The 27,904-nt window shown below is 53.1% G+C and overlaps 1 protein-coding gene across 2 annotated transcripts; it reads right to left on the bottom strand.

Annotated features, from left to right (window-relative positions):
* Window positions 134-27,680, bottom strand: PDE1B (phosphodiesterase 1B). 2 transcript variants are annotated; one of them, XM_003126207.6, is made up of 16 exons: window positions 27,506-27,680; window positions 27,295-27,417; window positions 10,507-10,620; window positions 8,911-9,093; window positions 8,685-8,751; window positions 8,228-8,344; window positions 5,912-6,052; window positions 5,399-5,499; window positions 5,192-5,317; window positions 4,973-5,074; window positions 3,868-3,988; window positions 3,482-3,563; window positions 3,058-3,166; window positions 2,540-2,670; window positions 1,971-2,090; window positions 134-1,487 (listed from the first exon to the last, which is right to left on the bottom strand). In XM_003126207.6, the coding sequence occupies exons 2-15, from the start codon at window positions 27,402-27,404 to the stop codon at window positions 1,987-1,989; spliced, it is 1,608 nt and encodes a 535-aa protein (XP_003126255.4). In that variant the 5' UTR covers window positions 27,405-27,417; window positions 27,506-27,680; the 3' UTR covers window positions 134-1,487; window positions 1,971-1,986. The 2 variants fall into 2 exon arrangements, with proteins under 2 accessions (XP_003126255.4, XP_003481646.1); XM_003481598.4 differs by lacking the exons at window positions 27,295-27,417; window positions 27,506-27,680 and adding an exon at window positions 14,919-16,892 and having other exon boundaries at window positions 768-1,487.

The following is a 27,904-nucleotide window of genomic DNA, read 5'->3' as shown; positions in this document are numbered from 1 at the left end:
CTGGGCCTCAGCTCGCCCACTGCACCTGTGACAGGGCGGACACTGCCCTGGGCTGGGCTTTTACGGGACTTGAAGAGACAGTGTACATCAAGATGCCCCGTGCACTTTCACCCGGCAAACAGCACACACAGCAGGCCTGTCTCCCTTCTTTATTGATCTCTGGCGATAGCAGGGTTCTGGGAGACCAAGGGCAGGGGTGAGTCACATGCGTCTCTGCCCCACTCAGGGTGGGGTAGGAGGGACAAGTGGCCGGTGGCAGGTCTAAGAGACCGTGATATGACTTCACACGAACAGGGCCCACTGTACAAATGCATGGCTGGTATGTACAAGAGAGGAGGAGGGCAGTCACCTGGACTTGAACCTTTCCTGGGACAAAGCGGGGTGAGAGGAGCCTGAGGAGAGGATGGAGCAGGGGCCTGGCTGGGCTCCCTTCAGAAGACAGGACAGCAGCAGCCCTGAGCCCCTCCCCATCTGCCTTCCACCCCCCACTCCCTACTCCTCCCAGGAGGGCCCTCTTGGCCCCAGAAGTGGGCGGGTGCTGGGAGGGGAGGGATCCTCTGTCTGGGCTATACCTCACCCCCCCACACACCCGTGACCCCCAGCCCAGCTGATCTCTGCCACCTGCGCTCATAGAAAGCAACCTGACGGTGCTTTGCTGCAAAGACCTCGAAGCGTTTTACAGACATTGGTCGGATGGGAGCCTCCCAGCCCCAGGGGACGGGAAGGAGGCAATGGGTTCAGGACTCAGCCAGGGCAAGTGACAAGCCCCCAGGGCCGAGACCAGTCCCGAGTCCTTGAGGATCCCAGGAAAGGCCTCCTCTCAGCCCCTGGTCCCAATGGCTCCTGTTCCCCCAGTCACCATTTCAGAATGGGAGAGAGGGAAGGCTGCGGGGGCGGGGCCGTGCAGGTCTTGGGTAAGAGGATGTCCCCCCATCCCCAGGCCCTGGAAAGGTACCATGTCCTGAGGGAGCCCCCTCCCCGTGCACAGGGCTCTGGAACCCCCCAGCCTTCTGTCCTATTCCAGCCCCTCCCAGGGGAGGAAAAGGGGGACCCAGACCTGCCAGCTAAGATCTGGGGTGGGGGGCTGAGGAACCCCCAAAATGTATTGCTTAGAAACTTGGAGGCAAAAAGGATGGGGGAGGGCCCAGGGGGCTGGCATCTCTGCCCCTCCCCCCAGGCCCTGGGACGCCTCCAGGAAGGGCCCCCTCCAGCCAGTCATCTGGCCATGGGGAGAGTCCAGAGGCAGGGGGATGGACACAGTGACCACTGGGGGCCTGAAGTTCCCCAGTCTGGCCGCTGGGAGACTAAAGTGCGCCCCAATGGGTGTCGGGTGGGGAGGGGCCCTTCCCCCAACCCCACAATCTCTGGCATTTGTCCTTTGGGTGGGCTGTCTGTTCCGCGACCTCCATGCTCCCTTGGAGCAGATGGGGGAGCCAGTCCCGATGGATGATGCTGATGACATCGAAGACTCTGGACTCGAAGAGGACCTGGGGGAAGAGGAAGAAGCCTCAGTGCCCTGACCTTCGCCTTCATCTCCAGCCTGACTTACCTTCCTCCTGTCCCGCCAGATCCCCATTCAGTCCCACGTGTAGTTGTGCCCAAAAGTGCCCTACAAGGAGGTGGCCGGGGCTGGAGCAGAAGACTGCCCAGCTGCCCTCCCGGATTCTTACACCCTGGCTGCTTCCTCTCCGACCCCTCACCAAGGAGTTGCAGGGCCCCACCCAGGGCGGAGGAGCTGCCTCCTCTCTTCCTGCAGGGCCTGGGACAGAAGGGGCAGGAGGACCCCCCACTTCCCGCTCGCTCCCCAGCTCAGTTCTGTGTTCACTTCCTCCATTTTCCTGCCTGGAGAGTGGGAGACCCTCACATGCGCTGAACCCCAGAGAGGACCCTTCAAAGAAGCCTGTCGACACCCAGCTCGCCCCACTTCCTGCAGAACCTCAAGCCCCTCCCCGTCCACCACATGGGCTCACCCGGGCCAGCCCCAGGCTAGTCCAGATTCCCGTTCTGGTTGTGCTCGTCTTCAGCAGGGCAGGCCGGGGCCTCTTCCTCACAGGGCGACAGCTCGTCAATGGACATCTGGTTGGTGATGCCTGCAGAGGGGCATGAAGGCAGCTGGAACCAGACCAAGCAGTATTTTCCCCCAAGCCCAAGGAACGTGTGGAGAGAAGTAAGGGCTTCTCAGGCAACCCCCTTCCTTCAAGCTGAGCCATGTTCGACTCCTGCCCACTTGGGGAGAGCCTCTCCCCGAAAATGCACAACCCTCAGCTCCCACGCTAAGGATGTGATACCTCAGCCAGGCCACCAGGTGCATGGGGTCCCTTGGGTTGTGGAATATGGCTGTCTTTTCAGAACCCATTCTAGAACAGTCCAAACCAGTCAGCTAGTCAGTCGTTCCTGTGATCTAACGGCAGCCTGAGCAATTCCCCTCCCAGCTCTGGGAAGGAGTCAAAGGGTAGCTCCAGGGGGTTAAGGAAAATGGACCCGCCACTGCTCCATCAGCAGCCCTGCCCCCACGGCCGCATCCTCCCGGTGGACCCACCACTTGCTGCCCGTTCCTTCCATTTCTGCTTGTTCTCCTGAATGTATTTGGTCCAAGTAGAGCGGAAGCTGACAACGTCAGGGTTGGGATCTCCCACTTCCACATCCAGAGAAGGCTGGCGCCACTGGAAGCTAGAAGCAGGGACCCCCCACAGTGCAGACGTGAAACCCCGCCCGCTCCAGAACCATCTTCACAGCCTCGGAGTGGGGGGGATGGAAGACGGGGGGGGGGGCTCAAGGAGATTGTCCTTCTCCTCTTTTCCCACCGCCAGGTACCCCCAGTCCCCATCTCTGTCCACGCCTTCCCTCCCACTGGAAGGAAAACAAAAGCAGATTAGCAGAAAGGCAACAAAGACAAAAATATGGTGGAAGGGACACAGGTGTGGGCCACAGCCCCTGCCCCCATCCTTCTGCCCCTGAGTGTGACCCACAGCAGAGGGTTTAGAGTCACCAGCTTCTTCACCCCAGCCATGCATGTACCTCCTCCCTGTAGCTCCTGGCCAACCCTGCCACCCTCACCTGGGCTGATTTTTAGACTTGGAGTCCTCATCCCCCATAGGCTGGACACTCTTCTCGGCCACATCAGTCAGCACAGAGAATGTGGGCTCCACAATGAAGTCAATGAAACCTGCAGCACAGGGGTGACACAATGGAGGCGTCTGACCCGGGGGCTGGGCAGAGGTTATGGCTGCCTGGGGTCACCTGGGGCTGACAAGTTCCCAGTGGGGACAGCCTTTGGGATGATGTCTTTGTGACCCCAGAGAACTCCCCACCATCACACTCCCTGGCCTTCTGCCCAGGACACCCCATGCTCTAGCACAGCAGGCTGGCCTGAATGGGAAGCCTGGCTTTGAGGGGTGGGGACTTGGAGCTGTCCCGCCCCAGCCGAGCCAGCATTGTCTCCCCTTCCAATCCTCTCCTCCCTCCAGGGCGGGACACTCACCAATCTGGGACTGTGCCACGAGAGTGGAGGTGCGGTCACAGAGCGGAGAAAAGGGCAGGCCCAGCTCTGCCTCCTTGTCACCCTGGAGGAGCAGAAAGGGTGGGGAAGCACCTCAGTCTACAGATCGGGGTGCCGCTGGTGGGGAGGGGCTGTTGGGGAAGAAGGGGGATCTCTGTGCCTTTGACCTGGAAATGGGTGACATGCAAATGGAACGCCACTGCCAGCAATTACTGTTAAGCTATTCAGAGATGACCATTTATCCCATGGGTCTGGGGTCAGGTCAGCAGCTGCAGGCAGCTGAATGAAGAGCTGGAGTAGGACGAGGGAACTTGGAGAACAACGCGGAGAGGAGGCCCCCGAGAGAGGCAGCCCAAGATGCCCCATACCTGGCGGAAGAATTCCTCCATGAGGGCCTTGGTCCAGCGGCTGTGAACTGACCACTGCTTGGTCGGGTGGCTGATGTCAGCAGCATGGAGCAGTAGAGACAGGGCCTTGGACTTGTCAATCCTGTCGGAGCAGGTGGCAAGAGAAGGGAGAATGATCTTTTAGGAAAAGGAAGGCTGAACCATTCCTAACTTCCCATCACACGCCCTCTCTCAGCTCTAACTCCAAACACCCTCTGAGGCTAGACACACACACATACACACACATAAAGGAAGCAGCCCAGGCTCCCAGGATCAAAGGGCTGGGTTCGAATCCCCGTCACAACTCTCACACACTAGCTGTGTGACACAGAGCAAGTTACTTAAAATTTCCAGATTTCATTTTCCTCAGTCCTAAGTGGAAATGAAAACAGAATCTGCCACACAGGGTTGTTCTGCGAGTTAAGTGACGTACAAGTATTTAGAAGAGTATCTGGCACCTAATAATGGCTCGGTAGATGCTATCTATAATGATTATTATAATAATTATTATTATTATTCCCCAACAATGACACGCTCTGACACTGCACACGCAGACACCACACATTAACACACACCTTCAGGACACACACAAACACAGTCTGTTCTCTCTTACCTTTCTATTCTCCCACCCACTTTTAAGCAAAAAGAGACGTAATTACAACATTTGTTCTGGGCTCTTTCTTTAACCTCACACAACTCTCCTGATAGCCCTTTAGAGGAGGCACCAGCGGCGGGCTGTTATTGGGGGGAGGCCCATCATTTTCACATTTCACAGGTAAGGAAACGAGTCCAGACGGCCGGACAATTTTTGCAACATTCCAGATTCAGCCTGTCCTCAAGTTGTCCTGAGAATGGCCGTCTCAGGCCCCCAGCCCAGGTGCAGTGGACCGGCTGCCTGGGCTGCACACAAACCCAGAGCCATGCGCGCACACGCACCACATACACGAGATGCACTCAGATGCCTGGGGCCAGGAGCATTCCCACAGCCTGGCAAAGACTTGGCACACCCATTACCCACGTGGATGCACCCCCAGTTCACACACCCCTCAGTCTGGCTTATCCCTGGCCACACCCCACCAGGTGTCACCTCTCCAGCTGCTGCAAGGCCGTCTTCATGGACTTCACTTGCTGGAAATGGCAGGACATGTCTGTGGCCAATACCATCTCGATGACCAGGGCCCGCAGCTCTCTGAAAGGGACGGAAACCAAGGAGTGACCAGCCCTGCCAGGCAGGAGGTCCCGGAAGTGGGAACAGAGGGGGAGGGGAGGGGCCTCTAGGGGTGCCCACCCCCAGCTCCCCACTTACACAAACTCATCCTTGGTGAGGTTGATGAATATGTTCATCTCGTCGTCCTGCATCATCCGGAAAACAGAGCTGATGTGGTGATTCTCCAGCACTGAGCGATCGTTGTACAGGATGGCACATTCTGACCTGCAAAGCCCAAGGTCACCTTGTCCAGCCCTCTGTGCCTCCGCTTGCCCCCCGTGCCCCTGCCACGTCCCCACCCCTCACTTGGTCTGGATGTGGAAGCTGTTGGTAGTGCCTGTGTGCTCATAGTCATGAATGGCTGCAGCAAAGATGATGGCCAGGACCTCGATCTCCGACAGGCAGTGCTGGGAGAGAGAGACAGAGACAGAGACAGAGGGTGAGAGGGGGCTGAGCCCTGGCACCCTCTGCCTGAAGACCTCCACACACAGGCCAGACCACTCAGCCCAGCCCTTCCATTCTTCCAAGCCAGCTCTTGGGGCTAATGCAGCCAGGCCGCTCAGCTCCTGGAAGCGCCAAAGACCCTCCTCCATCCCAACCTGCAACAGCTCACTGCCTCCCATCCCCAGGGTTGCCCAGGAAGTCAGGGTCCACTCAGGAATTCTCTAGAGTAAGTACAATCTGACGCTGTAAAGACTCTGGGATGCCAAAGGGGAGGAGCCGAAGAGAAGAAACGGGAAACGGGAGTCTAATCCAGACTTGCCAGTTCTGCAGCCGTTAAGACCCTGAGTCACAGAAGGGTGATCTCTGGGCACCTACCACCATCCCTGTGCGGAGCAAGAAGCAGTGGACCGTCTGGGTAACATCGGCTGCGTGGATCTGGTTGTGGTAAGGGTTCTTGTACTTCCCATAGCCTGTCTCCAAGGCGTCCAGGAAAGTCATCAAAAACACAGTGGGAATCTGCAGTAGGAGGGAGGAAACTGAGATCCGTGGAAGACACGCGGGAATGGCTGGTGGCTGAGGACAGGGGCCAGCAAGGCCCTCTGTTTTTGTGGGTGGTGATGGGGTGGAGGTGCCAGGGATTGAGGCCCTCTTTCTTTAGAAGGCAAGAGGATTGAGGAGAGGGCTGGCCCTCCAGTGAACCTGGGCCCACATTCCGGCTCTACCACCCGCTGGCTGTGTGACCTTGGGCAAGTCACCAGCCTCCCTGTGCCTCAGACACTTACTTGAAGTATGAAGTGCAGACTGAAGAGAATACCACCTACCTTGAATTTAATGTGATAAGTACAGGCACTTAGTAAGTGCTCTCTAAAGAGTAGTTATAATTACTATGATTTCCCAGGAGATTTCTCAGAAGAGAAAAGAAATCTCCCCTCCTTCCTACCACCCCACCCATCCCTAAGCCAGTACCATGGGGAGGGGCCCAGAAGGAGGGGAAAGAATAAGACGCCCAGGGGGGAAGACCCCTCTAGCCAGACAGATCACCCCTCGTCTGAGAAGCCTTCCCCCACCCTCCAACCACCCCACTCACACAAGACCCTGAAAGCCAGAGCTCTGTGGGGTTACTCAATCCCACCTCAAGCTGTGCATAAGCCCCAGGGCTACATCTGCCTCCTTCAGAGGCTCCAGGCTCCCAGAGGGCAGGGCTGGTATTTGCTCCTGTCCCTGGATCTCTGGGGCTGGGAGGAGAGCAGGGTTCAGGACCAGGGGAAGCTTCTGTAGAGATGAACCACAGCGGTGAGACCCAGAAGAGGCGCCACTAGTCAGTCGGACCCCAACATCCCCTGCCCCCACCCCTGGAGGGCTGTGCCCCAAATTCACGGAATTTAAAGGACCGTTTCCGTGACAACTGCCCTTGCTTTTGCGTTGCCATGGTGTCCCTGAGGAAGGGAAGGGAAGGGGGGAGCAGGGGAGGGGCTGGGTGCCCAGGAAGGGAATGTGGGGCTTGAGAAGGGCGGCTCCAGCTAAGGTGTCTCCCGGGAGAGACACTGGAGCAAGAAGGCTCCTCTCTCCAACAGCCTTGGAGCAAAGCAGGCTGTGGCTGGGCCAGACCCAACCTGATGCAGTCATTCTTGGGGTCCCCCAGAACCAGGCCGTCCAGGTGAGGAAGCACCTGTAGGAGAACCTGGTGTCTGGAGTAAGTCCGAGAACCAGTTTGGAGAAAGAGGAGCTGGAAGGAAGTCTTAGGAAAAAGAGCAGCCTGCTGTTGTCTGTCCTGGAGAGGGCAGGACTGGAGAGAAGAAAACAAAACTGCAGAAGAACAGGCCTCAGAAGAAAATCCTAGCCGAGCATCTCAGGAAAGTTCTGGAAACACTCTAGGGAGTTGTAAAAGGAGGAGTCAGGGGTCAAGGAAAGGCTCTCGATGATCTGTTTCAGTAAAGCAGAGGCAGACGGAGGCAGGGGACTCTCCAGAGCCTCTAGGAGGGGCCTCCAACTGGACTCCTCTGAGTCTCTCATTCTCTTCAGAACACGCACGTTCCCTCCACCCTAACGTGACCAAATAACCCCATTGCAACTCTTCAGCCCCCCTTGCCCTCCACTTCCAAGTGTGGTTTTTCCACATGGAACTGACTTTTTCCAGCCCCCTTTCCCTCCTGGCACAGGATCTAAAGAGAGCTTTAATCCCCTGTGCTTCCTGGCCAGCCGAGCTGAAGAGCAAATGGAGTCCACAACCCCCTCCTCCCCTCCGACAGCCCTACCTAGCCTTGCCAAGAGCTGATCCTCTCCATAAAATTCCTTGGACAGAGACTAGAGCTGGAGGGAGAGGGGAGGAAGAGCCCCCCCCACCAAACGGAGAGATGCTAGTCCCACAGGGGACCAGCTGACAGCATCTGGACTCTAGGCCTCCAGGGGCAGGAGGGCTGCATCGGACAGCTGAACCTGCAGCCCGCCAGGGGACAGAGCAAGGGGGAGAGGGCAGAATCCTGAGCTGGACAGTTGCAGGGCTAGAATCTTCCCCTAGAAAGCAAGAAATGAAGGCAGTGGCTGTGACTGCAGCAAGTGAAGGGAAGGCTAGACCGGGGTGGGCACAGGAGACTTCCCTGACAGTGAGGGAGCCTGTGGACCCGCTTGGTGCCACTCTAAGAACAGGCGTGGCGGGAGTGGAGAATCCCACTAGGAAGGAGGCTGCCCAACCTTAAAGCGGCTGATGAGGTTGTGCCGAGTCAGCAACTCAAAAACGATGGTCCTCAGGGCGTGGTCATCAGCTGCCCGGTTCAAGGAAAAGACATTAAAGCACCAGAGGTCCAGATTCTGTAGAAAAATAAGGAATTAGGCTGGGAGACTCCCAATGGGGGGGGGGGCAATCCCAACAGCAGCAAGGGCCGCAGTTAGACTTCAAGGAGGACTTCCCAATGATTACAGAGGCTTGGGAAGCCAGAAAACAAAGAAGTGGTGAACCAGGCCTCTTTCTCTCCAGGTATCTCTCAGTACAGGAGTGACAAGAAGTCAGGAGCTTGCCTCTTGAGTGGCAAAAGTTCTTTTGAGGAACATGGGAATGACAGTTAAAAAGGAAGGTAAAAACAGAGTCTGAACACCCCAAGGACTACTCCACCCCCCAACCTTCTCCCCTTCCTCAGAACCCCAGGGTCACCTTGAGACAGTTGAGGACAGCAGTGGAATAGGTGGGGCCCACCGAGGTGTAGGTTCTCCGGAACATCCTGCGGGAGGAGAATGAAGAATGACAAGCCTGGGGTGGGGCCAGAGGCTGGGGTCTGAACAGGTGGGGCTGCTGGTGCTGTGGGGCCCTGGAAGACCGGGTGGCTGGGAAAGAGGGACACCGCTAGAGGCAGAGGGAGGCAGGGCAGGGCCGGCCTCACCGTTCCACGAAGATCCCGGCCTGCACTGCGTGGACGATGCTCCGGAACTTGGGCTTCTCCTCCGCTCGGCGGCCTTTGGCCCGGGTCTGCTGGGTGAAGGTGGAGGCCAGCCAGTCCCGCACCTCTGAAGGCACCGCGTCAGACCGCAGCTCCTGTAACTCGTCCTCCGTGTCCAAGATTTGTCTGAGGCCCCAGAAGGGAAGTCACAGAGGAGAGACAGCCGCTGCTTCCACAGCCTAGACCCTGGGCCCGTCCACACCCCACCCCTTGCGGACTCTCACACTGGCTCTCTCCCTTCTCCGACCCTCCCCTTCCTTTCTTTCACTAAGTCTTTTTACTTCTGTTTCTCTATCTGAGGTCTCCAATAATGAAACTGGTCACTATGTAAGGTAGTGAGACTCCCAACTCTGAAAGTGTTCAAGCAGACAGTGGATGGACACTGCATCCGTCGAGGATGCTACAGACCAGCAGCACTGTCCAGCAGAAATAAAATGCAAGCCACATATAAGGAACCAAATTTTCTAGCAGCCACAAAGGGTAAAAAGAAACAGGTGAAATTCATTTTAATGATACATTTTCTTTAACCTAATACACCCAACTTTTCTCATTTCGATGTGGAATCAATATAAAATATACTGATGGAGTTCCCTCCAGGGCTCAGTGGAAACGAATCTGACTAGTATCCGTGAGGACGCAGGTTCTGTCCCTGGCCTTGCTCAGAGGGTTAAGGATCCAGCATTGCCATGAGCTGTGGTTTAGATCGCAGACACGGCTTGGATCTGGTATTGCTGTAGCTGAGGTGAAGGCCAGCAGCTCAGCGCTGATTCAACCTATAGCCTGGGAACTTCCATATGCCATAAGTGCCGTCCTAAAAAAAAAATTAAAAAAAAAAACCAGGAGTTCCCATAGTGGCACAGCAGAAATGGATATGACTAGGAACCATGAGGTCAAGGGTTCGATCCCTGGCGTTGCTCAGTGGGTCAAGGATCCCACATTGCTGTGAGCAACTGTGTAGGTTGCAGACACGCCTCAGATCCTGAGTTGCTGTGGCTGTGGTGTAGGCCAGCAGCTGTAGCTCTGATTTGACCCCTAGCCTGGGAACCTCCATAGGCCGTGGGCGCGGCCCTAAAAAGACAAAAGACAGTATATATACACACACACTAATGAGCTATTTTACATTCTTTTCTCTAAGTCTTTAGAATCCAACCTGTATATATCCACATCTTAATTCACACTGGCCACGGTTTCAAGCCCCAAGAGCCACATGTGACCAGTGGCTCCTATCCCGGGCAGCAGAGGGCTGGAAGGCCTCTGCACAGGAAGAAGGTGAGGACCAGATGAGCTTTAAGGTCCCGTCCAGCTCTGGAACAGTCTTCTCCTCCTCTTGACATGGGTGTTTGTCTCTGCCTCCTTAACTCTGGGGATATTTCTACCTATAGACGTGTCTGCTCCCCTCCCAGCCCTGCTCTGGCCCTGTCACTCGTGTGTATCTCCCGCTTTCTGTCTGACTCCCTGTCCCGAGATCACAGTGTCTGTCTGGTATCTTTCTCCTCTGTGTGTGGGTCTCTCCCAGAGGCCCAGTATCTCCAGTCGCACCGCGTCTCATCGATATAGACGGCCTCCAGCAGGGAAGCTGTGTACTCCAGGTTTTTCTTCAGCTCCTCAATGTTCACCTCTCCGTTCTCCAACTGCTTCACCATGTAGCGCAGCCTGTAGGGGTGGGTACAGATAACCTGCTTAGGCACTGCCACCTTGTCATGAAAACCGGATACCCTCTAATGGGATGCATTTTACAGAAACAGCCTCAGCACTCTACAAACCCTTCATCTTTCTCACAGAGTAACAGCAGCTAAGGTTTTTCATCACAGGCGCTTGCCACTGCCTGTACTAAGTTTATCTACCCCCCAAAGTTAAATCCCGGGCTCTTCCTGCCTCCATGGCCCCCGACCCCCTCTGACCTCTCAATACCCCCCTTTTAACTAATGTTTCCTGAAAAACTCTTGTTTAGATTGCCTGGGCAGGTACAAGCCCCTAGGGTGAGGTTTGGGGGGATGATCTGTTTCATAGTCTAAATAAGACTGAAACCGTCTATTTCCCCGCTGAGAGAGGACTTTGGGATTAACAGCCATCAAAAGAGCACCCAGGATTCCTCCATTATGTCTCTTGATCTTGGTGGGGAGGGGGTACATGTCCACAGCTCCACTGTCCCTGGCAGGGATGGCAAAGACGCAGAACAAAGACCAATCTGAATGCTTTCGCCTGGCCTCACTCCACCCAGGCAGAGCTAATGGATTATGATTCCAGAATCCATCAACCAGGACAAGGCAGGATTAACCCCTGCCTCCCCAGTGCTGTTCCAGAGAAAACCTCTGGCAAAGGGTGACTGAACCTACCTCCTCCTTCTGGCTGGCATCAGCTTCCCCCAGAGCCACAGTAGTGAGGGTGGGGTCAGGTGTCTCACTTCCTGAGTGCTTTGCCTGAAGGGACAACCCCTCACTTTTTTTGCACTCACAAATTCTGGGGGATGGTGATTAACTGGGAGGCTTCTTAAAAGTCTGGTCTTTGACTGTCTGAGTCCAGCCCAGGCAATCACAAAGCAAAGCTCTCTGACTTTCGATGGTAATTTTAAAGAAAGCGATTGAACATTTCCCTCCGGCTCCTTCCCCCAGCCCTGCCCAAACCCATCCAAAACCAAGGTGGGGAGAACCAGTGACCGGCACAGTTCCCCACTGAGAGGGGCTTCAGAAGCCCAAGGTCGCCCTATGAGTCAGGGAGGAGAAGAGAATGAGTCAGGGACCAGAGGCTGAAATTAGCATCAATTCCCAGGGATGCCGGGGGAGGGAGAACAATGGCACTCCCGAACAGAAGCAACTCTAGAAACCTGGGGTCTCAGCAGCTTTGGAATAGGGGTGCCCAAAATAGCCAGCCAGCCCCAGGAATCATCACTGGTCAACTCTCACCTCCGGGACCAGCAGTCCTGGCCAAGGACAAGTCTGAATGCAAGTGGGGCAGAAAGGAAAGGGGAAAATGGGCAGGGAAAGAAGTTGGAGGGTGACACTGAAGCCTCCTCGGTGGGCTACCTTCAAATCCCTCTGCCCACCTTCCTGCTATCCCAACTCCAGGTGGAAAGAGCAGGTTGTTCAACAAGAAAGAGCCTGGGCTCAGTACAGCTCAGCCTCAGCTCAGGCATCACTGGGGAGGAGGAATAGAGGCTGAATGACATAAAAAAGGCTTTCCAGTCAATGAGCTGGAAAGGGGCGACTAGGAGCCAACTGGAGCTCACAGAGCAAAGAGGTCTGGCTCCACCTTTGGGGCCAAGGCACAAGCTGGGGCTTCCCTCTCCCGGTCAGTCCCTGTGGCCAGGAGACCTCAAATCTGGGGACACACAATCCAGGGAAGAAAGAAAAAATGTCTCTGGTTCCATATCCCCCCAGATTCCCATCCTAGCCTAAATCTTCCACCTGGATCAGCCCTTTTTACAGCCACACCTGAGCATATGTAAGTTCGCTGCAGCTGCTGGCCACAACCACACCAAATCCAAGCCTCGTCTGCGACCTACACCACAGCCCATGGCAATGCCAGATCCTTAACCCACTGAGCGAGAGCAGGGATTGAACCCACAACCTCATGGATACCAGTAGAGTTTTTAACCCGCTGAGCCACAAGGGGGAACTCCTCTTCTTTCTTGAGCCACCTTGGGAAACACAGGCTCCCCAACTGAGCAGCCAAGCCCACGGGTGCTCATTTGCATGTATTCGCATAATCTCTAACAATGCTGCCAGCTCTACATTTTAAAAAGCGCTTTCTCCTACATTATCTCCTTTTATCCTCACAATGGGCCTAGAGAGAGGGAGGGAGGCGGGAAGGCATGGCTACCCCTATTTCCAATGCAGAAACGGGTTCCTGGCACAGCTCTGGGAGGCTAGAGTCCTGCATTCAAACTTCTCACTTCCTCTGAGCCCTGGGCAAGTCACTCATTCTTAATCCGTGCCTGTCAAAATGTGGCCTGTAGACCTGTGGCATCCGAATCACCTGGGATACTTGTGAAAATTTTAGATTCTGGGCCTCCCTGGACAGCATTAAGGTTTGGGTCCAAGGATCTGCATGTTTAACAAACATCAGAGATGATTCTCATACACGCTGAAGTTTGAGAACCTTTATTTTCAAGCTTCAGTTCCTTCATCTATAAGACAGTGTGGATAATAATAAACCACCTGTGAAGGGCTGTTAATAAGAGGATTAAATGAAATAATGTATGCTAAGGACCTGGCATATACAATGAGGCTCTATAAATATGACCTGAATGGGAATTAACTGATCAGCATCACACACAGGCCTTACCCAGCTCACACCTCAAACCCAGCAAGCGCGTGCCTTCGCCATCCCAAGTCCGGGCGGAAAAAAGAGAGCCTAGTTTGGATGGAGGCTGGTAATTAGGAAGCCCTCCACCCCCGCCCCATCAGGAAATGAGAGGATGATAATGGCCATGATCACTTCTTTATAATTACAAACCTGACCTGAGCCTCACAATCATCTTGGGGGAGGTTATATGGCTAGTCCAAGATCAACCAGCTTGTCAATCTCAATCAGGTCAGCAAGCCTACAACTCACGCTCCTGAGGCCTAACTGTGCACCAAACGTCAAGGGTGAGGCTGGACCCCACTGCCTCACAGCTCCTTCAGTCTCAGTCATCTGTGCTTCAGGGGGTGACCATGTCTGCCAGCCCACAAGAGGCTGGGGGCATCTTGATGGCACTGACAGTGATTCGTCTATCAAGGCTGCTGGGCTCAGGGCACACAGTACATGCTCAGTAAATGTTCATTAAACAAAAGGGAAAGGGGACAGATCAATCAGGCGGGGTGCTATCCCCCAGCACTCACAACTGATATCTCAGAGCCAGGGTTTGTGAAACTTGAATGGAGCGCCTGGGAAGAAGAGTGAGGTTGCAGATTGGCTTTCAACACGGCCTTCCCTCCAAGTGCCTCCCGCCTCCTCCACCTCTCAATCTTGTCCAGGAGCTCCTGTTGAAATCTGAACCCTACACCTCCAGATACCAGAAGGGAGGCAGGAAGGAGGGCAAGAAAGATTAAAGAATAAATTTGACAAATGAGGAGTCCAAGGAGGGGACCTGGACTCAGGCAGCTGGAAGGATCCAGGTGCTGGCCTTCCTCCTCGGGAAGTTACATAACTCCCCTGCACAAAGCTTCCTGGCCTGGCGGGGGGCCTCGTGGATTCTAACGTCCTTCAGACTTACGAACCACCCCCCCACCCCAGACTTCCCCAAAGCCCTCATTTTGCCACCCCTCTGCTTGCATGAGCAGGATGCTCACCCGTGTCCAGTTCTCATTCAGACCAAAGGAAAACTGGAAGCTTCCCAACTGTTGTTCCATGCCACCCCTCGCTCTGGTTCACCAGCACACCTCTCCCTCCTTTACCTTCTGTCCCTGCACCACAGGAATGCCTCAGATTCTGACCCCTGGAGGCCCCAGTCTCTATGCAGCCAGCTGGAAAAGGCAGCTCCCGGCTACCAATCCCAAAGTCCCAGAAGACTGCAGTTTCCCCAGGCCCCATCAGATGATCTGATGATTTCCAAGCCCCCTGCTGCTACTTTCAGCATCCACATTCCCTAAAACGTCACAGGGCAGCCTCAAGCTACGGGGCTGGGAGCTGAGAGAAGAATTCTATTTCCCTTTTGGGTTTTCAGGACCAGGTGAGGAGATATTGGAGAAATGTGAGATCCTGAGGATGATGGGGGCCAGGAAGGCAAGAAGGAGGGGAAACACTAAATCACTTGCCATTGCCAAGTCTTTCTCTCTCTCTCTCTCTCTCTCTCTCTCTCTCACACACACACACACACACACACACACACACACACAAACACACACACACAAACACACACGATATGGGAGTGTCAAGTCTTGATCCCTCCCCTCCACCAAACTACAACTAGTAGACCCACAGCAGCCTGTCCTCCTCCGCCCCTCTCCCTTCCTCATCCCTGGGCCTACCTGAGGATGGGGCCCTGGAGGTGACTCCTTTGCACAGGAACAGGGCTTGCCATGGGAATCAAAGTTTCCTACTTCGGAATATCAAAATGCTGTCCCCAGGGCACCCAGGCCCCTGAGGGGAATGGCTCCCTCTTGGGCCCCTGACTTCCTTCTCCAGGTCTCAGCAAAATTGAGTGACTGACCAGAGAGAATTTTGGGGAGGGGAACAGGAAGAGCCTGGCTGGAGGAAGGAGTGATGAGGCAGAGACCCAGCCCACAACAACTGGGTGAGAGGCCACGGGAAAAGTTTCACATCTGAATCAGACTGAAAACAAGAATCTGTTCTCAGAAGAATCCCAGAAAGGACAGAAATAGCACAGGCCAGCCCTTAGCTCTAAGGAGGTGGGGCTCCTCTTTGGGGAGAAGGAATGAGTTAGAGGAGGCTTAAGGGTGCAGGGCCAGGGAACCATCCTGAATCTGTCCCGGAGAGGAAGTCTGGAATGGAGAGGAAGGGGCCCAGCAGGAGCCCCCCAACGGGACTAAGGCAGATTCAATTCCCTCCCAGGGTCTTTTGCCAGGGCCATTCTTCAAAATGAGCTTCAACCCACCTAAAAGGATGAAAGCAAGACAGGAGGAGAACTAGAAATTGGAGGGGAGGGGCTTGCTGAAGCTAGGGATCCGGGGATCCCTACCCAGAGACCTGCTCAGCAGGGAGGGGAGCCCTCGCTCAAGCAGGGACCGAAAGTCAGGAGGACTTGCTCATCAAAACTGAGAAACTGGGCAAGTTTAACTTTCCCAGCCCCAGTTTTCTCATCTGTAAAACGAGTCCTGGGAAATAACTGTGAATCAACTGGAGTAAGGTCAATCCAGCCCAGAGGGAGAAATGATGGCATAGCCCAGAAAGGGTCTAAGGACCAAGACCCCTTCTTCCTCCTCCAAGCTTTGCTCTTGCTCAGGTTAAGAAGAATCCAGCCGCTGCAGCGGTAAGTGAACGTGCGCATACAGCCCCAGCCCGCCTCCTGATTGGCTGTGGGATGACGTCACCAGCACAAGTGCATTGGGGCTGCGATTGGTCAGTGGAAAGGCTGGGCGGGGCTAAGGAGGAGAGCTGGGGGTGAAGCCAGATGCAGCCGGTGAAGTGAGTTCTCTAGGACTACAGTCTCCCTCATATAGGGGCTGGGGGCAGTGTGGGGATGAGTACGACAGGAGAAAGGAAAGGAAAAGGGCCAAGAGCCAGGATTTTATGATGGGAAGTCTATTTCCCCGCACCCCTACCCACCAAAAACAGGGAGAAATTAAAACACCTTGTCGCTGTGCCATAACCTTGAGGGATTATAAACAAATGAAGTTTGGGAAATTACCAAAACAAGTGGAAGTGGGAACGAGAGGAATGGAGGTTAAATGACTACGAAGCTGCGTTCTAGTGAAGTCCTGGTAGCCACGAAGCAGGTCTGTTGTGGTGGTAAGTGTTTTTAGAGAGAAAGGACTAAACCCAGACTCAGAGACCTATAACTGCACCCAGGAGAGGTGGGACAAGTAATTTGGCCTTCTCTGCTCGCTTGGAGAGGTTGAGGTGGGTGAGAGTGTGAGCAGGTGGTAGCCAGCTGCACCCAGCCTGGAACACCAAAAAACACCAAACCAGTCCCCCTCCTCTCCCTCACCTGACTCCAGGCCCAACCAACTAAGCCAAAAAGGCACTAACTTCAACCTACCGACTGAAAGGTAGAGATTTCTTAGACTAGAAAAGCTTTAAAGAAGATATCTTGCCCATCCTTCTGCTCTTTTGCCCAGTAGAACCAAAGCTGGTTGGACAAATAATGGCTTACCACATCACCCCACCTACATACACCCCAGCATGCATCCCACACACGTTTACCCCAGCCCATTAGTTACTATTCCTAATTACAAAGGATATTAATCAACCATCATTCCTTCCTTGGTGGGGGGGAACATTCACACATATGGGAGTTCCTTGGTGGCTAAGTGGGTTAAGTATCTGGCATTGTCTTTGCTGTGGCTTGGGTTGTTGCTGTGGCACAGGTTGGATCCCTGGCCTGGGAACTTCTGCATGCTGCAGGCACAGCCAATAAATAGATAAATAAATGGTTTTTAAATTTTTTCACACATTTCCACTCACCCACACATATACACACATGCCACACTCTGCTTCTTTCTGAGCTAAGGAGACTGTCCTCTGGGTGGGAGGCAAGGCTTAGATGTGGTGACCCCAGTGTGAATTTTCCTTTAGCCCTTAAGTGTAGTTTTAAAGGAGCCCAACTATAATGCCTCCCTCCTTGGTCCATCCCCACCCTTCCCCATTTGCACTGAAGAACAGGAATTGGAATAGGGAAAGAACAAACCATAAGAGACTCTGCCTCTGGTCAGAGAAGGGGGGGTGGTGAATGTGGGTGGGGGGAGGTTGTGGGGAAAGGGATTAACTAACTGGCTGATTGATCTAAAGGCTCCAAAAATCGCAGAAATTGAAAGAACTGAGGAAAATGGCTAAATCCAATAGAAAGAGGAGTGAATTAAAATCAAGAGATTTTACCTAGACTTGATCACTATGTGTGACCTTGGACATGACACTCTGGGCTCCAGTTTCCATGTCTTCCAAACAGGTAAATATACACTTCACAGAATCCTCACAAGCATCAAATGAGATCATATGAGAGCACCTGGGGAACTATAAAGTGATGCATATGTGCAAAACTATGTAATTTTTACTTAGTCCAGCAAATGTTCACTAAAAGTCCTCCATGAACCAAGTCCCTGTGCCCACCCACATACCTAGGGCCCCTGATGTGGAAAAGCCCTGTCTCCTGACCACCACCACGCCAGATGTCTGGGGCTCCCCCTCCCAGCTCCTTATTCCACAGGGACCATCAAAGCAGTGGAAGCAGAAGCTGGGGATACACAGCTCACGAAACAAGAACCAACCAAATTCCCACCTTCCCCAAGCACTGCCACTCCCCTCACTCCCCTGGCTTCTCATTACTATACAAGCAGCCCCGCTTCTGGCAGCTGGCTGGGCACAGTGGCGGGGGTGGCTCCAGAGATAAAAATAGCCCCTCTGGTGGCAGAGCTGGGGTGCCATCCTGGGAGGCGGCAGGCCTCAGGTTGACATGGCAGCGGTGGTGAGACATCTCTAGACACTGGACAGAGGAGCTGGATGGAGGGAGCGTCGAGGGAGAACAGGGCAGGATGGGGGGGATAGAAACCAGTTGAGTAGAGGTAGATGATGGAGAGGGGCAGAGAGAGAAGGGAGATGTAAAAAGTGCTATAAAAGGTCTGAGAAACACTGAAAAAGAGGAGGAGGAGGAGGAGGAGTGTGTGTGTGTGTGTGTGTGTGTGTGTCTGAAGACAGCTCCCCCTCCACCTCCTGACCAGAGCCGTTTCTAACAGGTGTTCCTAGCAACAACCCAGCAGCTCAGCTCAGCTGAGGAAGGGGGTGATCTAAGCAGCTTGAGCCTCAGCCCAGACTAATAAGAACCCAAATATCCCAGCTCCCTGCTCAGCACACAAGTGAGTCACCTCGTCCTCAGGTTTCAGCCCTTGAAAGAGGGAGAACATGGGCGGGGTGGGCAAGAAGCTCAGGAAGGCTAATCAAAGAGGAGGCCCCCAGTCCCGAGAAACTCAGGCTCTGGCTCACTTGTCCAGACCTCTTCTCCCTCCCTGCACTATTTTTTGTTTTTGTTTTTTGGGGATGCACCTGGGGCATATGGAGGTTCCCAAGCTAGGGGTCAAAACAGAGCTGCAGCTGCCCGCCTACACCATAGCCATAGCCACAGCAACGCTGGATCTGAGCTGCATCTGTGACCTACACCACAGCTCACAGCAACACCAGATCCTTAACCCACTGAGCGAGGCCAGGGTTCAAACCTTGGATACTAGTTGGATTCGTTTCCACTGCACCACAACGGGAACTCCCTCCCTGCACTATTTAATTCTGCTTATTAACTACCTCCACGTGGACCATCCCACCGGCCCTCCAAACCACATCTCAACAGATGTTCCCAGCAGATGCCCTGCTTCCAGGAGACCTAACAGATGTTGAAGGTGGCCTGGAATGGGCATGTGAATTGGAAGCTTGACAGGGGACCGACTGCCAGTGTGATGGGAGCAGCCCTAAACTGTGGATCAGCGGGACCTGAGTCTGGTCCCAGCCCTGCCCTCCACATTACCAACTATTCATAGGCATCAGTTTTCCCACCGTAACAAGATGCTGTGGTCCCCAGATTCAGTGCCTGGGTTGGAGGCCCTAGGGAAGGAAGGCGCCTGGGTCTTGATTCCCTGGTTGGAGTTTATCTTTTCTGAATGGCTCACTGCTTTACCCAGCTCAGCCCTAACCTGATGCTTTCTTTAAAGGAGGGCAAGCTGGCTTTATCATGGGAAGGTTACATCTAACCTCCATGAACTTTCCAGAAGGTCTCCTGCATCTGTCTTCAATCCATCTCATTGCAATGAAAACAGCAGCAGATTTTCTTGGCATTTCAAAAAAAGACACAAAGGGGAGTTCCCATCATGGCTCAGCAGGTTATGAACCTGACATAGTGTCCGTGGGTTAAAGAACTGGAGTTGCCACAAGCTGCAGCATAGGTTGCAGATACGGCTCAGATCCAGTGTTGCTATGACTGTGGTGTAGGCCTGCAGCTGCAGCTCTGATCCAACCCGTAGCCCAGGAACTTCCATATGCTGCAAGTGCAGCCTTTTTAAAAAAAAAAAAAAAAGACGAGAACAGGCGAGGCAAAGAAGTCTTTGGGGTGAGTCTGCTGCCATGAGATTTATTATATTTCTTTCAGAATGGAATCTCTAAAGCTACTGCTTATAGGGAGATTGTTGGGGTTTAGGGAGCTTGGCAACACTGTGTGTATGTGTGTTCACTCATCCCAGGCCCTGAGAAGTTTCCAAACAAGGTGGGCACAGAGGAGAAAACTAGGGGGATGGTGCCAAGTTAGATGTGCAAAAGCTGATAAACAGGGGAGCATGGAAGCCAAGCTATCGGAAAGAAAGAGGCTTCTCTAGCCCCCAGGTCCTGCCTGCCAGACAATCACTAAGCCCCCTGGAAGCCAAGCTCCCTTCTCAACCTAAATGGTGCCAACACCAGCTGGCAGCCTAATCATCCCGCTGCAGCCACCATAATTATTTGCAAATTCTGACTTATTATTTGCAGCTGCGGACTCAACTGACCTGGGGGCCTGGCTGCATCCAACAGTACCACCTGAGCACCCCCTTTCTAGCTTTCCTCCCAGCTCCTGGACCCAGGCCTCTCCGTGGATATGCCCTCCCCCACTCCAAGCCCGCCTTCTGCAACAAAACCCCATCGCAGCTCCGTCAGTGGACTTCTGCCAGCTCTGGGATGCTGAAGTCGTATCCTAACCTGCTGTTCTCTTCCCAGCCAGGGAGAAGATGCAGCAGGAGCTGAGGGGAGAAGAGCAGCTGCAGAGCTGGGGACGTGGGGGACAGAGGGGCAAGAGCACTGACTCCAGGGACCTCCCTGCAGTGAATGGATCACAACTCGCTTTTCTCCTTTGCCCTTCTCAGTAGCCCCTCTTCCCTTCAAGTTCCAGCTTGCCCCCCTCACCATTCCCAGGATTCTCTCCCCCAGCTCTCTCAGACCACAAAGTCGTCCTCCCTTAGGAGAGAATCTCATTATCTAACCACTTCCAGTCTTCCACTGGTCTCTGCTGCACCCCACCTGCTGCCCTGGTTCTGTCCCCCTTTCTCTGCTGCTGTCCTGAAGAGAGCTGGAAAATAGCTCCTCCACTTCCGGGCCTGTGAAAATCAGCCCCTCTGAGATCCAAAGGCAATTACTTGGCTTCCTCCCCAGAGGAACTGGAAGGATGAGGTCACTGAGGAGGCAAAATACAGGCCCTTGCGGAATACCGGAGTTGAGGCTGGACTCCTAAGCTGGCCCCAAAGAGTGCCTGCAGTGCACCTGCTCTGAACCATCCCTGCAACAATGCCTGGGCCAAGGAAAGCCCCAGGGGTTCCTGACTCCTGGCCAAGGTGAGGGAGGAGTAGGAACACTGAAGGCTAGAGTGAGGGGCTAAGTCAAAGGGAAAGGAAAGAGAGAGGAGGAGAGCAAGCAGAGCCCAGCAGAGAAAGAGAAACCAGAGAAGGACAGGAGCAAAGGAGGGAGGGGGCAGAGGAAAGGATGCAGGAGGAACCAAAGAAGAGGAAAGCAGGGGGAGCACCAAAGTTGGAAACAAATCCTCCCATGATTCCTTGAAAGATTCAAAAGAGAGGGAAAGAGGAGTTCCCTGGTGGCACAGTAGGTTAAGGATCTGGCATCACTGCAGTGGCACAATCACTGCTATGGCACAGGTTCAGTCCTTGGTCTGGGAACTTCAGAATGCTGTGGGCGCCCACAAAAAAAAAAAAAAAAAAAAAAAAAAAAGGAAAGATCTGTTATAAGGATTCCCAGCTCCTCCTTCCCAGTTTGATGGGAGTGACAAAAAGGGGGAGGGGGAGGAGATAAAAGACAAGCACTTACTTCACTGACTTCAGGAGCTCCTGGACAGGGGGCAGGTGGAGCAGGTCTAGGGTCTAGAGGCATCCAATTATCTCTCCTGCTGAGTCTCTCACCTGGCCTTCCAGTCCCATAGCATCATCCCCAACCCTTCACCCTCCTCCTGGCCAAAGTGATAAATGCAACCTCCAATGTGGGATCTCCTCTCTGTCTTTTTAATCGGCCTCCTGGGGCTCCTGTGCAAGCAGAGTGATATTGGGTTTTAAGGGACTTCAGAGATGCTCTAAAATAGGATGTGTCATCCTTGGTCATGTCACCTCCAGGCCCAAAGACAGGATAAATGCCAGTGGGGAATTCCTCCAAGGCTCACAGGACTCACCAACAATTGTTCCTGGGCTCCCTACACCCACCACATCTTAGAACTGCACATGCTTCGTCCACTTCTAGTTCGACCACTTGAAAAGCCATGACAAGGAGTTTCTCTCTTTTCTTTGGACCTCAGGGACCCACACCCTTTGTGGAACAGCCCTCCTCCAGCCCCGTCCAGCCTTCTATTCTTTAAGTTCAGACACTCGCCTCACCCGCTCCAGACAACCACTCAACAAGATCCAAATCATGTCCCAGTCACCAGGACTCAAACCTATTACGTCACAATTATTCCTACCTCTTTTTTTTTTTTTTTTTTTTAGGGCATATATAAGTTCCTTGGGCTAGGCGTCAAATCAGAGCTGCAGCTGAGGGCCAACACCACAGCCACAGCAATGTCAGATCCAAGCTGCATCTGCAACCTACACAGCTGCTTGTGGCAACGCCGCCTCCTTAACCCACTGAGTGAGGCCAGGGACCGAACCTGCAGCCTCCTCATGGATACCAGTCAGGTTCCTAGCCTGCTGAGCCACAACAGGAACTCCTATTTCTGCCTCCTCAGTCTTTATTTTTTCCCCATCCAAGCCAGTGGTCACCCGTGTATTCCCATTCTGCTGCCTCTTCACACAGCAAGCTCGCCCATGTTGAAAGAACTCCAATCTTCACCATTTAAAGACCACTTTCGCGTGGATGATACCAAATAAAGAACTGAGATGCAGAGAGACTACGTGACTTCAAGATCATGCAGCTAGTATTTAGCAAGGTGGGAACATGAACTCAAACCCAAAGCCCCCCACTATTCCCTATGCTCTTTCGCTACTACCCCCAGCCTCCCTGACTCCCTCCAGCCAGGTATTCTGACCAGAGGTTTGTGAAGTTCTTCCTTTCATTTGAATTTGATTTCCCCTATCTCTGCACCTCCCCTTCACCTTCCTGCAGGAATTTTCCACCCTCCACCATCGAAAGATGCCTCATTCAGGACAGAGCTGATAGAGGAAAATCGAGACATCAGATGGGAGAGTGGAAAGAGAAACCCAGGAGGAGAGATCCCCTTTGCCATGGCTGGAAATAAAGGCGGAAGGGCCGATCCAGGGGGCAAGGCACTGAAAATCATTCCCGCCAAGGCCTGGGAGAAATGATGCTCCTTTTTCTCCAGAGGTCTAGGCAGCCACTTGCAGTTTATCCTGCAATCTTCACAGCAGCTCCAGAGCCATATGCAGGGAAAGGTTTTCAAAACTGGTAAGATCATTCCATGAGGCACATACAAAATGAGGCCAAAAGGTGGGATACATCAGTGAAGCACCCAGCCCAGTCCCTCGGCTTCTTCCGCCTGTGCATTAGCTCTCCCCAGGAATGTCAAGAAATCTGAGTGTGTCACAAATACACACACCAGATCACACATAACGTATTATCCCATTACCTACACATACACTCACGTACACACATCTATCATCTCACTCATACACAGGACATCTTCGGGTATTCAGGTTAAGTGCATATTTATTATCCTGACATATTTATCATCGCACATGCCATTTATAAACATAAAAACAAAGGCATTATCACAGAGGTCTGACTCCACCAACTGTCCTCGTCACACACATCAACCTGTACCCAAATATATATGTATACACATCAGGCATTCACAATTTCATCCTGATACGTCTCGTTTGCATGTCCAGATTGTTTCTGTATCCTCTCTGTAACTCCTTCAGTTCCAGACTCTGTTCTGAGGTCCTCATACCCCCACACTTTTTGAATATCATCCTTTAAAACAATAACAACAACAACCTCTTCCTTTCTTTCATCCCCATTCCCCCCCTCTCCCCCACCCCTGCACACGGGAACTCATGCACCACAGAATCAGAGACAGAACTGGCTCTGTGACATATACACATATATTCATTAATTCATTTGTTCATTTCTTCATTTAACAGCAACTATCGAGTACCTATTATGTTCCAGGTACCACACTAGATTCTGATGAAACAAAGATGAGCAAAAATAATCTCCATTGGGGTCCTTACTTCAACTCCCCTGAAATGACCTTGAATTACAGCTTAGGACATTGGGCCTAGACCACAGGAGCCTCAGTAAGCACCATGTGGAGAAGGGAGAAGAAAAAGGGATTGTGTCTGTACTGTCCCAAGGAAGAGGGAAGTTCTGTCCCTCTTTCAGGAGAAACTGGAGCAGAGAAGAACAGAGTGATACTTGTATTATCCTGGGGGAGAGAGAGAGAATTCATGTATGTGCTTTTGCTGTGTGTATAACCCCCTCAAAGGAAAAGATGAGGCAGAAACCAAAGTGATTGAATTTTACCACTTGGGTGGGTGTAGCAAAACGAAGAACTGAGTGCCTGTTCTAACATACTCTCCACTCCATTTGATGGAGTTGAACCTAATTACAAGCCAAAGAATCAGGAGCTATGTACATTTTGTCCACCACTATATCCCTAGCATCTGACCCATAGGAGGCACTCAATTAATAGTTGCTGAATGACAGAATGAGCTAAGAATGGTAAAGCAATCTCTGCTCACAGTTTTTCTTGTTTCGCAGAAGACACAGAAAACCCTTTCAACTTCTACTGGCCCTCCCCATACTCCTCAAGGCCCTCTGGTCTCAGAGGAGGCAAGTCCAATCCTTCATCTTAGGTTAGAGATGCTGAAACTCATCCTGGTCAACCCACCATCCCCAAACTGTCTGTCTCAGCTTCTCTCAGGCCTCAGTGTATGACTCTAACTAGTTAGGAAAATTTCCTGCGAGGTAGAGGTGAAATCCCACAGTTAGAGACTCTCCAGCCAATATGCTCCAGATTCTGAATTTATCTTTGGCAGAGCGCTCATATGGAAAACAGAACTGCTTGATGCCCTTCCCAAGAAGAAATTGCCCTGCATAATTATATTAATATGGGCTTTTTCAACCAGAGAAAAAAAAAACACCAGGCCCAGCTTCCCTAGAGAGAATCTAGGTGTCCCAGATTAGAAATTAAAAGGGTAGTTGGGGTGGGGGAGATAGGATATGTTGAGAAGGGGAATCGATATATAAATATATATATATTTATATTTATATATCAGTATATAAATATATATATATATTTATTTATATATCAGTATATAAATAAATATATATATATTCCATCCGTTTTCATTTCTATTCAGTATCTAGTCCTGAGATAATCAGGTCCACTCCCCTATTCCCAGACTAAATAGTCCCTTTCCACCCAGGCCTATTGGGAGTGGGGTAGGGCATCTATTTCCTTTTAAAGGAGGAAATGCCCCCTTTGCTCACCTTTTCAGAAACCGCACGACCCCAGACTTGTTTCTCTCTCCTACTCAGCAAAAGCCCTAAATCCTTTCATTTCCTTTCATCTGATTGACGAAGCCTCCTCAATATTCAAACAGGACCAAATCCAATAAGCCATCAACTCGGGATCTACCTTGATATCAAGATCTTCTGCTGCTTTGAAATAATGAGACTGGGAATCTATTCCTGGTGATTAACTTTGAGGAGACGGAACTTTTCTGGGTAAGTTATTACATGCAACTAGCACTCCTAAGGAACAGACTGCTGAAGTGAGTGAAAGCCAGAACGATCTCATCAATAAGATTAGTGATCCTTGTCCACTCTGATCTCCTGTAAGGACATGTCAGCCAGCACACTCTCCAGGAGCAGCTGCCTCTACTCTCTTCTTTCCCCAGATTTCCTTCTGAGGTTCCTCTTCTCTCGCCATTGAGCACGTCTCACACTGAAGGAAGACATAGCAGCAATTTGCTTCCAGGTAAGGCTTTTGGTTAGAAAAGTGTGGGAGAAAGTGAACCTGGTAGAATCTGTTCTTTTGCAGGCCCGCTATCTGGAATGGAGGCCAGGGAGGAATGCGATGAGCCACTAGTGCTGGGGGGAAGCATCCTGGGACAGCCTGAATTCTCCCCCTTTAGACCCTGGGGTCCCTGCTTTACCTTTCAACCACATCCTTACCTACTCTTCTTCCCAGCTTAGTTACCATTAACAGAGCAGCGTTTTCTATCAAGAATCACCTGGGTGGTCCTCCCAACAAAAATCAATCCGGTTTTCCATTTCTTCATCCCAGAACCTCATTCCAAGGCTGCGCTTCATGGAGCCCACAGATTACATTGGCCAGAGGCAGTAAAGGAGGGGACGGAGAAGCACATTTGGATTCCAAGCCTTGTTGCCCACCATGCCTCCGTTCTCCCTATAGCCTCTCTAAGTGTAAGCCTCGCTAGTGTGTAAATCAGACCCAGTGGCCCAATATAAAGGCGTCATCTTGTCTCATCGCCACAGGTGCAGTATTTTTAAAACGACACAATCATAAGCATCTATCTATATTCTACCCCCATCCCTCCCTCTGCCAGAACCCTGAAATGGAAAGCTTCAATGCTCACTATTGAGGATATTGGGGAGGAACTGGGTTTAAATGCTGTGTTTCCTGTATTTTCTCACCAAACATCCGCAGCCTCTTTCATAGGGCCACGGGGGTGGGGGTGGGGGTTCAGAGCAGGAGAGGAGCACCTTCCCTTACTCTCTGGTTAAGAACCAACAGACTGCAGAGATTACCCGATGGCACTGATGGGGAGATAAACATGATGCATGGCTTGTCTTTGACCCAATCATCTCCTCTGAGGAACAGGAAGAAAAGTTCCTTTCCATCCCTGGAACTGGAGTATGGGACACCTGAGTCCTTCCCTTTCCCATTTATTCCTCCCCACATGCCCTCTTCCTGCAACAATAAGAGAAGATGCCTAAATATGCTTGGGGATCCTTCAGCAACAAAAAGGCTTTGACAGTTACCTTGCCCCTGTCCGTCAATCATTCTTCACCACCACCCCAGCTCCTGGGTAGGGGCTCCATAACCCCCTCCTCAGATCCCAGGTCTGGGGCCCACCCCTTCTCTAGATCCCAGCTGGGTCACCTAGCATTGACAGGAAAAGTGGGCTTCCAGGCCCCAAGAGAAATGAGCAGCTCAGGTATGGGGCGATCCCCACCCCCATGCCCTGTAGGCTGCTGGAGGCAGAAACCACCAATCCCAACCGACATATATATGACCCACAGGTTGGCACAAGTATCCCCATGCACTAGATCTGCATCTGTATGCAACCACTCTACACAGACCTCTGTGACCCCTGGACACTCATGCACACACATGTGATCTGTGTGTCATATCTGCACAACCCTGCGCATGGATACGTGTGAGTCAGCCTGGCACCTTCTGAATGCTGCTGGTCCGCAGCCCTGCCACACTGCAAATCTTGTGCCACCTCTCTGTGCTGCATGTGTCACCGGAGGAGGGGGGGGTGTCCGCAGGCACACTGTTAGCCCTGCAACTCCTAAACCCGCTCCAACCGGCCGGCTTGCTCCGCACATACCTTGCACATGTGGCCTGGCCACGCGTGTCAGGGTAGCTTATTTCCTCGCACCTACCAACATGTGTGCCCAAGAGAATTCACCGGCCTGGCTTCAGCTACACCACAACCCTTCCGCCCCGCTTTCCAGACTCCCTAAGATCCCTTCCCCCCACCACCCCCCACCCCCTGCGGGGGGACTCACAGAGACCGAAGCTTGATCCACATCTTCTTGCTGGGGGCTGACTTCAGCTCCAGGGGTGACGGGCAATCCGACTCCAACATCTCGGGAGGGCTGCGGGGGGACAGCTCCATGCTCAGCCTCTGTCTGTGAAACAGAGGGAGGAGACAGCACCTCGGCTCAGACTCAGCCCCTAGCCGGGAGACCCGCACCCCCCATCCCAGCCCCTTCCCACCTGCGGCTGGCGAGGACCAGCCAGGCCGGTGTCTCTAGGCTCGGCCCAAGCTGGCTGAGCTGCAGTTCCTTGTGGCTCCTCCTCTCCGGCTGCCCAGCCGAGCTCTGGGCTCCCGGTCCAAGCTCTCCGCGCCGCCGCCGCCGCCGCCGCCGCCGCCGCGCGCTGCCAGAGCCGCCTCCTCGCCTCTCTCCTCCTCCCGGGCCGGCTTCCCCTCCTTCCCCCCCTCCCTTCTCCTCTGCCTGCCGCTTGTCTCTCACTCCTCGCAGCCTCTCCTCCCCCTCTCAAAGGATCGCTTGGAAGCGGGGGGGCACACAGCAGCGCCCAAGGGCGAAGGCACGCACCCAGGCGCCGGGGACGGGAGGCTGCGCGTGCCCCGCGCGGGTGGATGCGAGTGCGTGT

The sequence above is a fragment of the Sus scrofa genome, chromosome 5, assembly GCF_000003025.6.
Source record: "Sus scrofa isolate TJ Tabasco breed Duroc chromosome 5, Sscrofa11.1, whole genome shotgun sequence".
Classification (NCBI taxonomy): domain Eukaryota; kingdom Metazoa; phylum Chordata; class Mammalia; order Artiodactyla; family Suidae; genus Sus; species Sus scrofa.
The sequence above is the reverse complement of the archived record's forward strand: the minus strand, read 5'-3'. Positions and strand labels throughout refer to the sequence as shown.

Excerpts from the sequence above, each read along its gene's own strand:
- PDE1B (XM_003126207.6), bottom strand. The coding sequence starts at position 27,404 with ATGGAGCTGTCCCCCCGCAGCCCTCCCGAGATGTTGGAGTCGGATTGC. Across the intron at positions 5,075-5,191 it reads CTCACCAAGGATGAGTTTGT|AGAGCTGCGGGCCCTGGTCA; the intron begins GTAAGTGGGGAG and ends CGTCCCTTTCAG. Across the intron at positions 2,671-3,057 it reads AAGTCTAAAAATCAGCCCAG|CTTCCAGTGGCGCCAGCCTT; the intron begins GTGAGGGTGGCA and ends CCCTGCTTCTAG.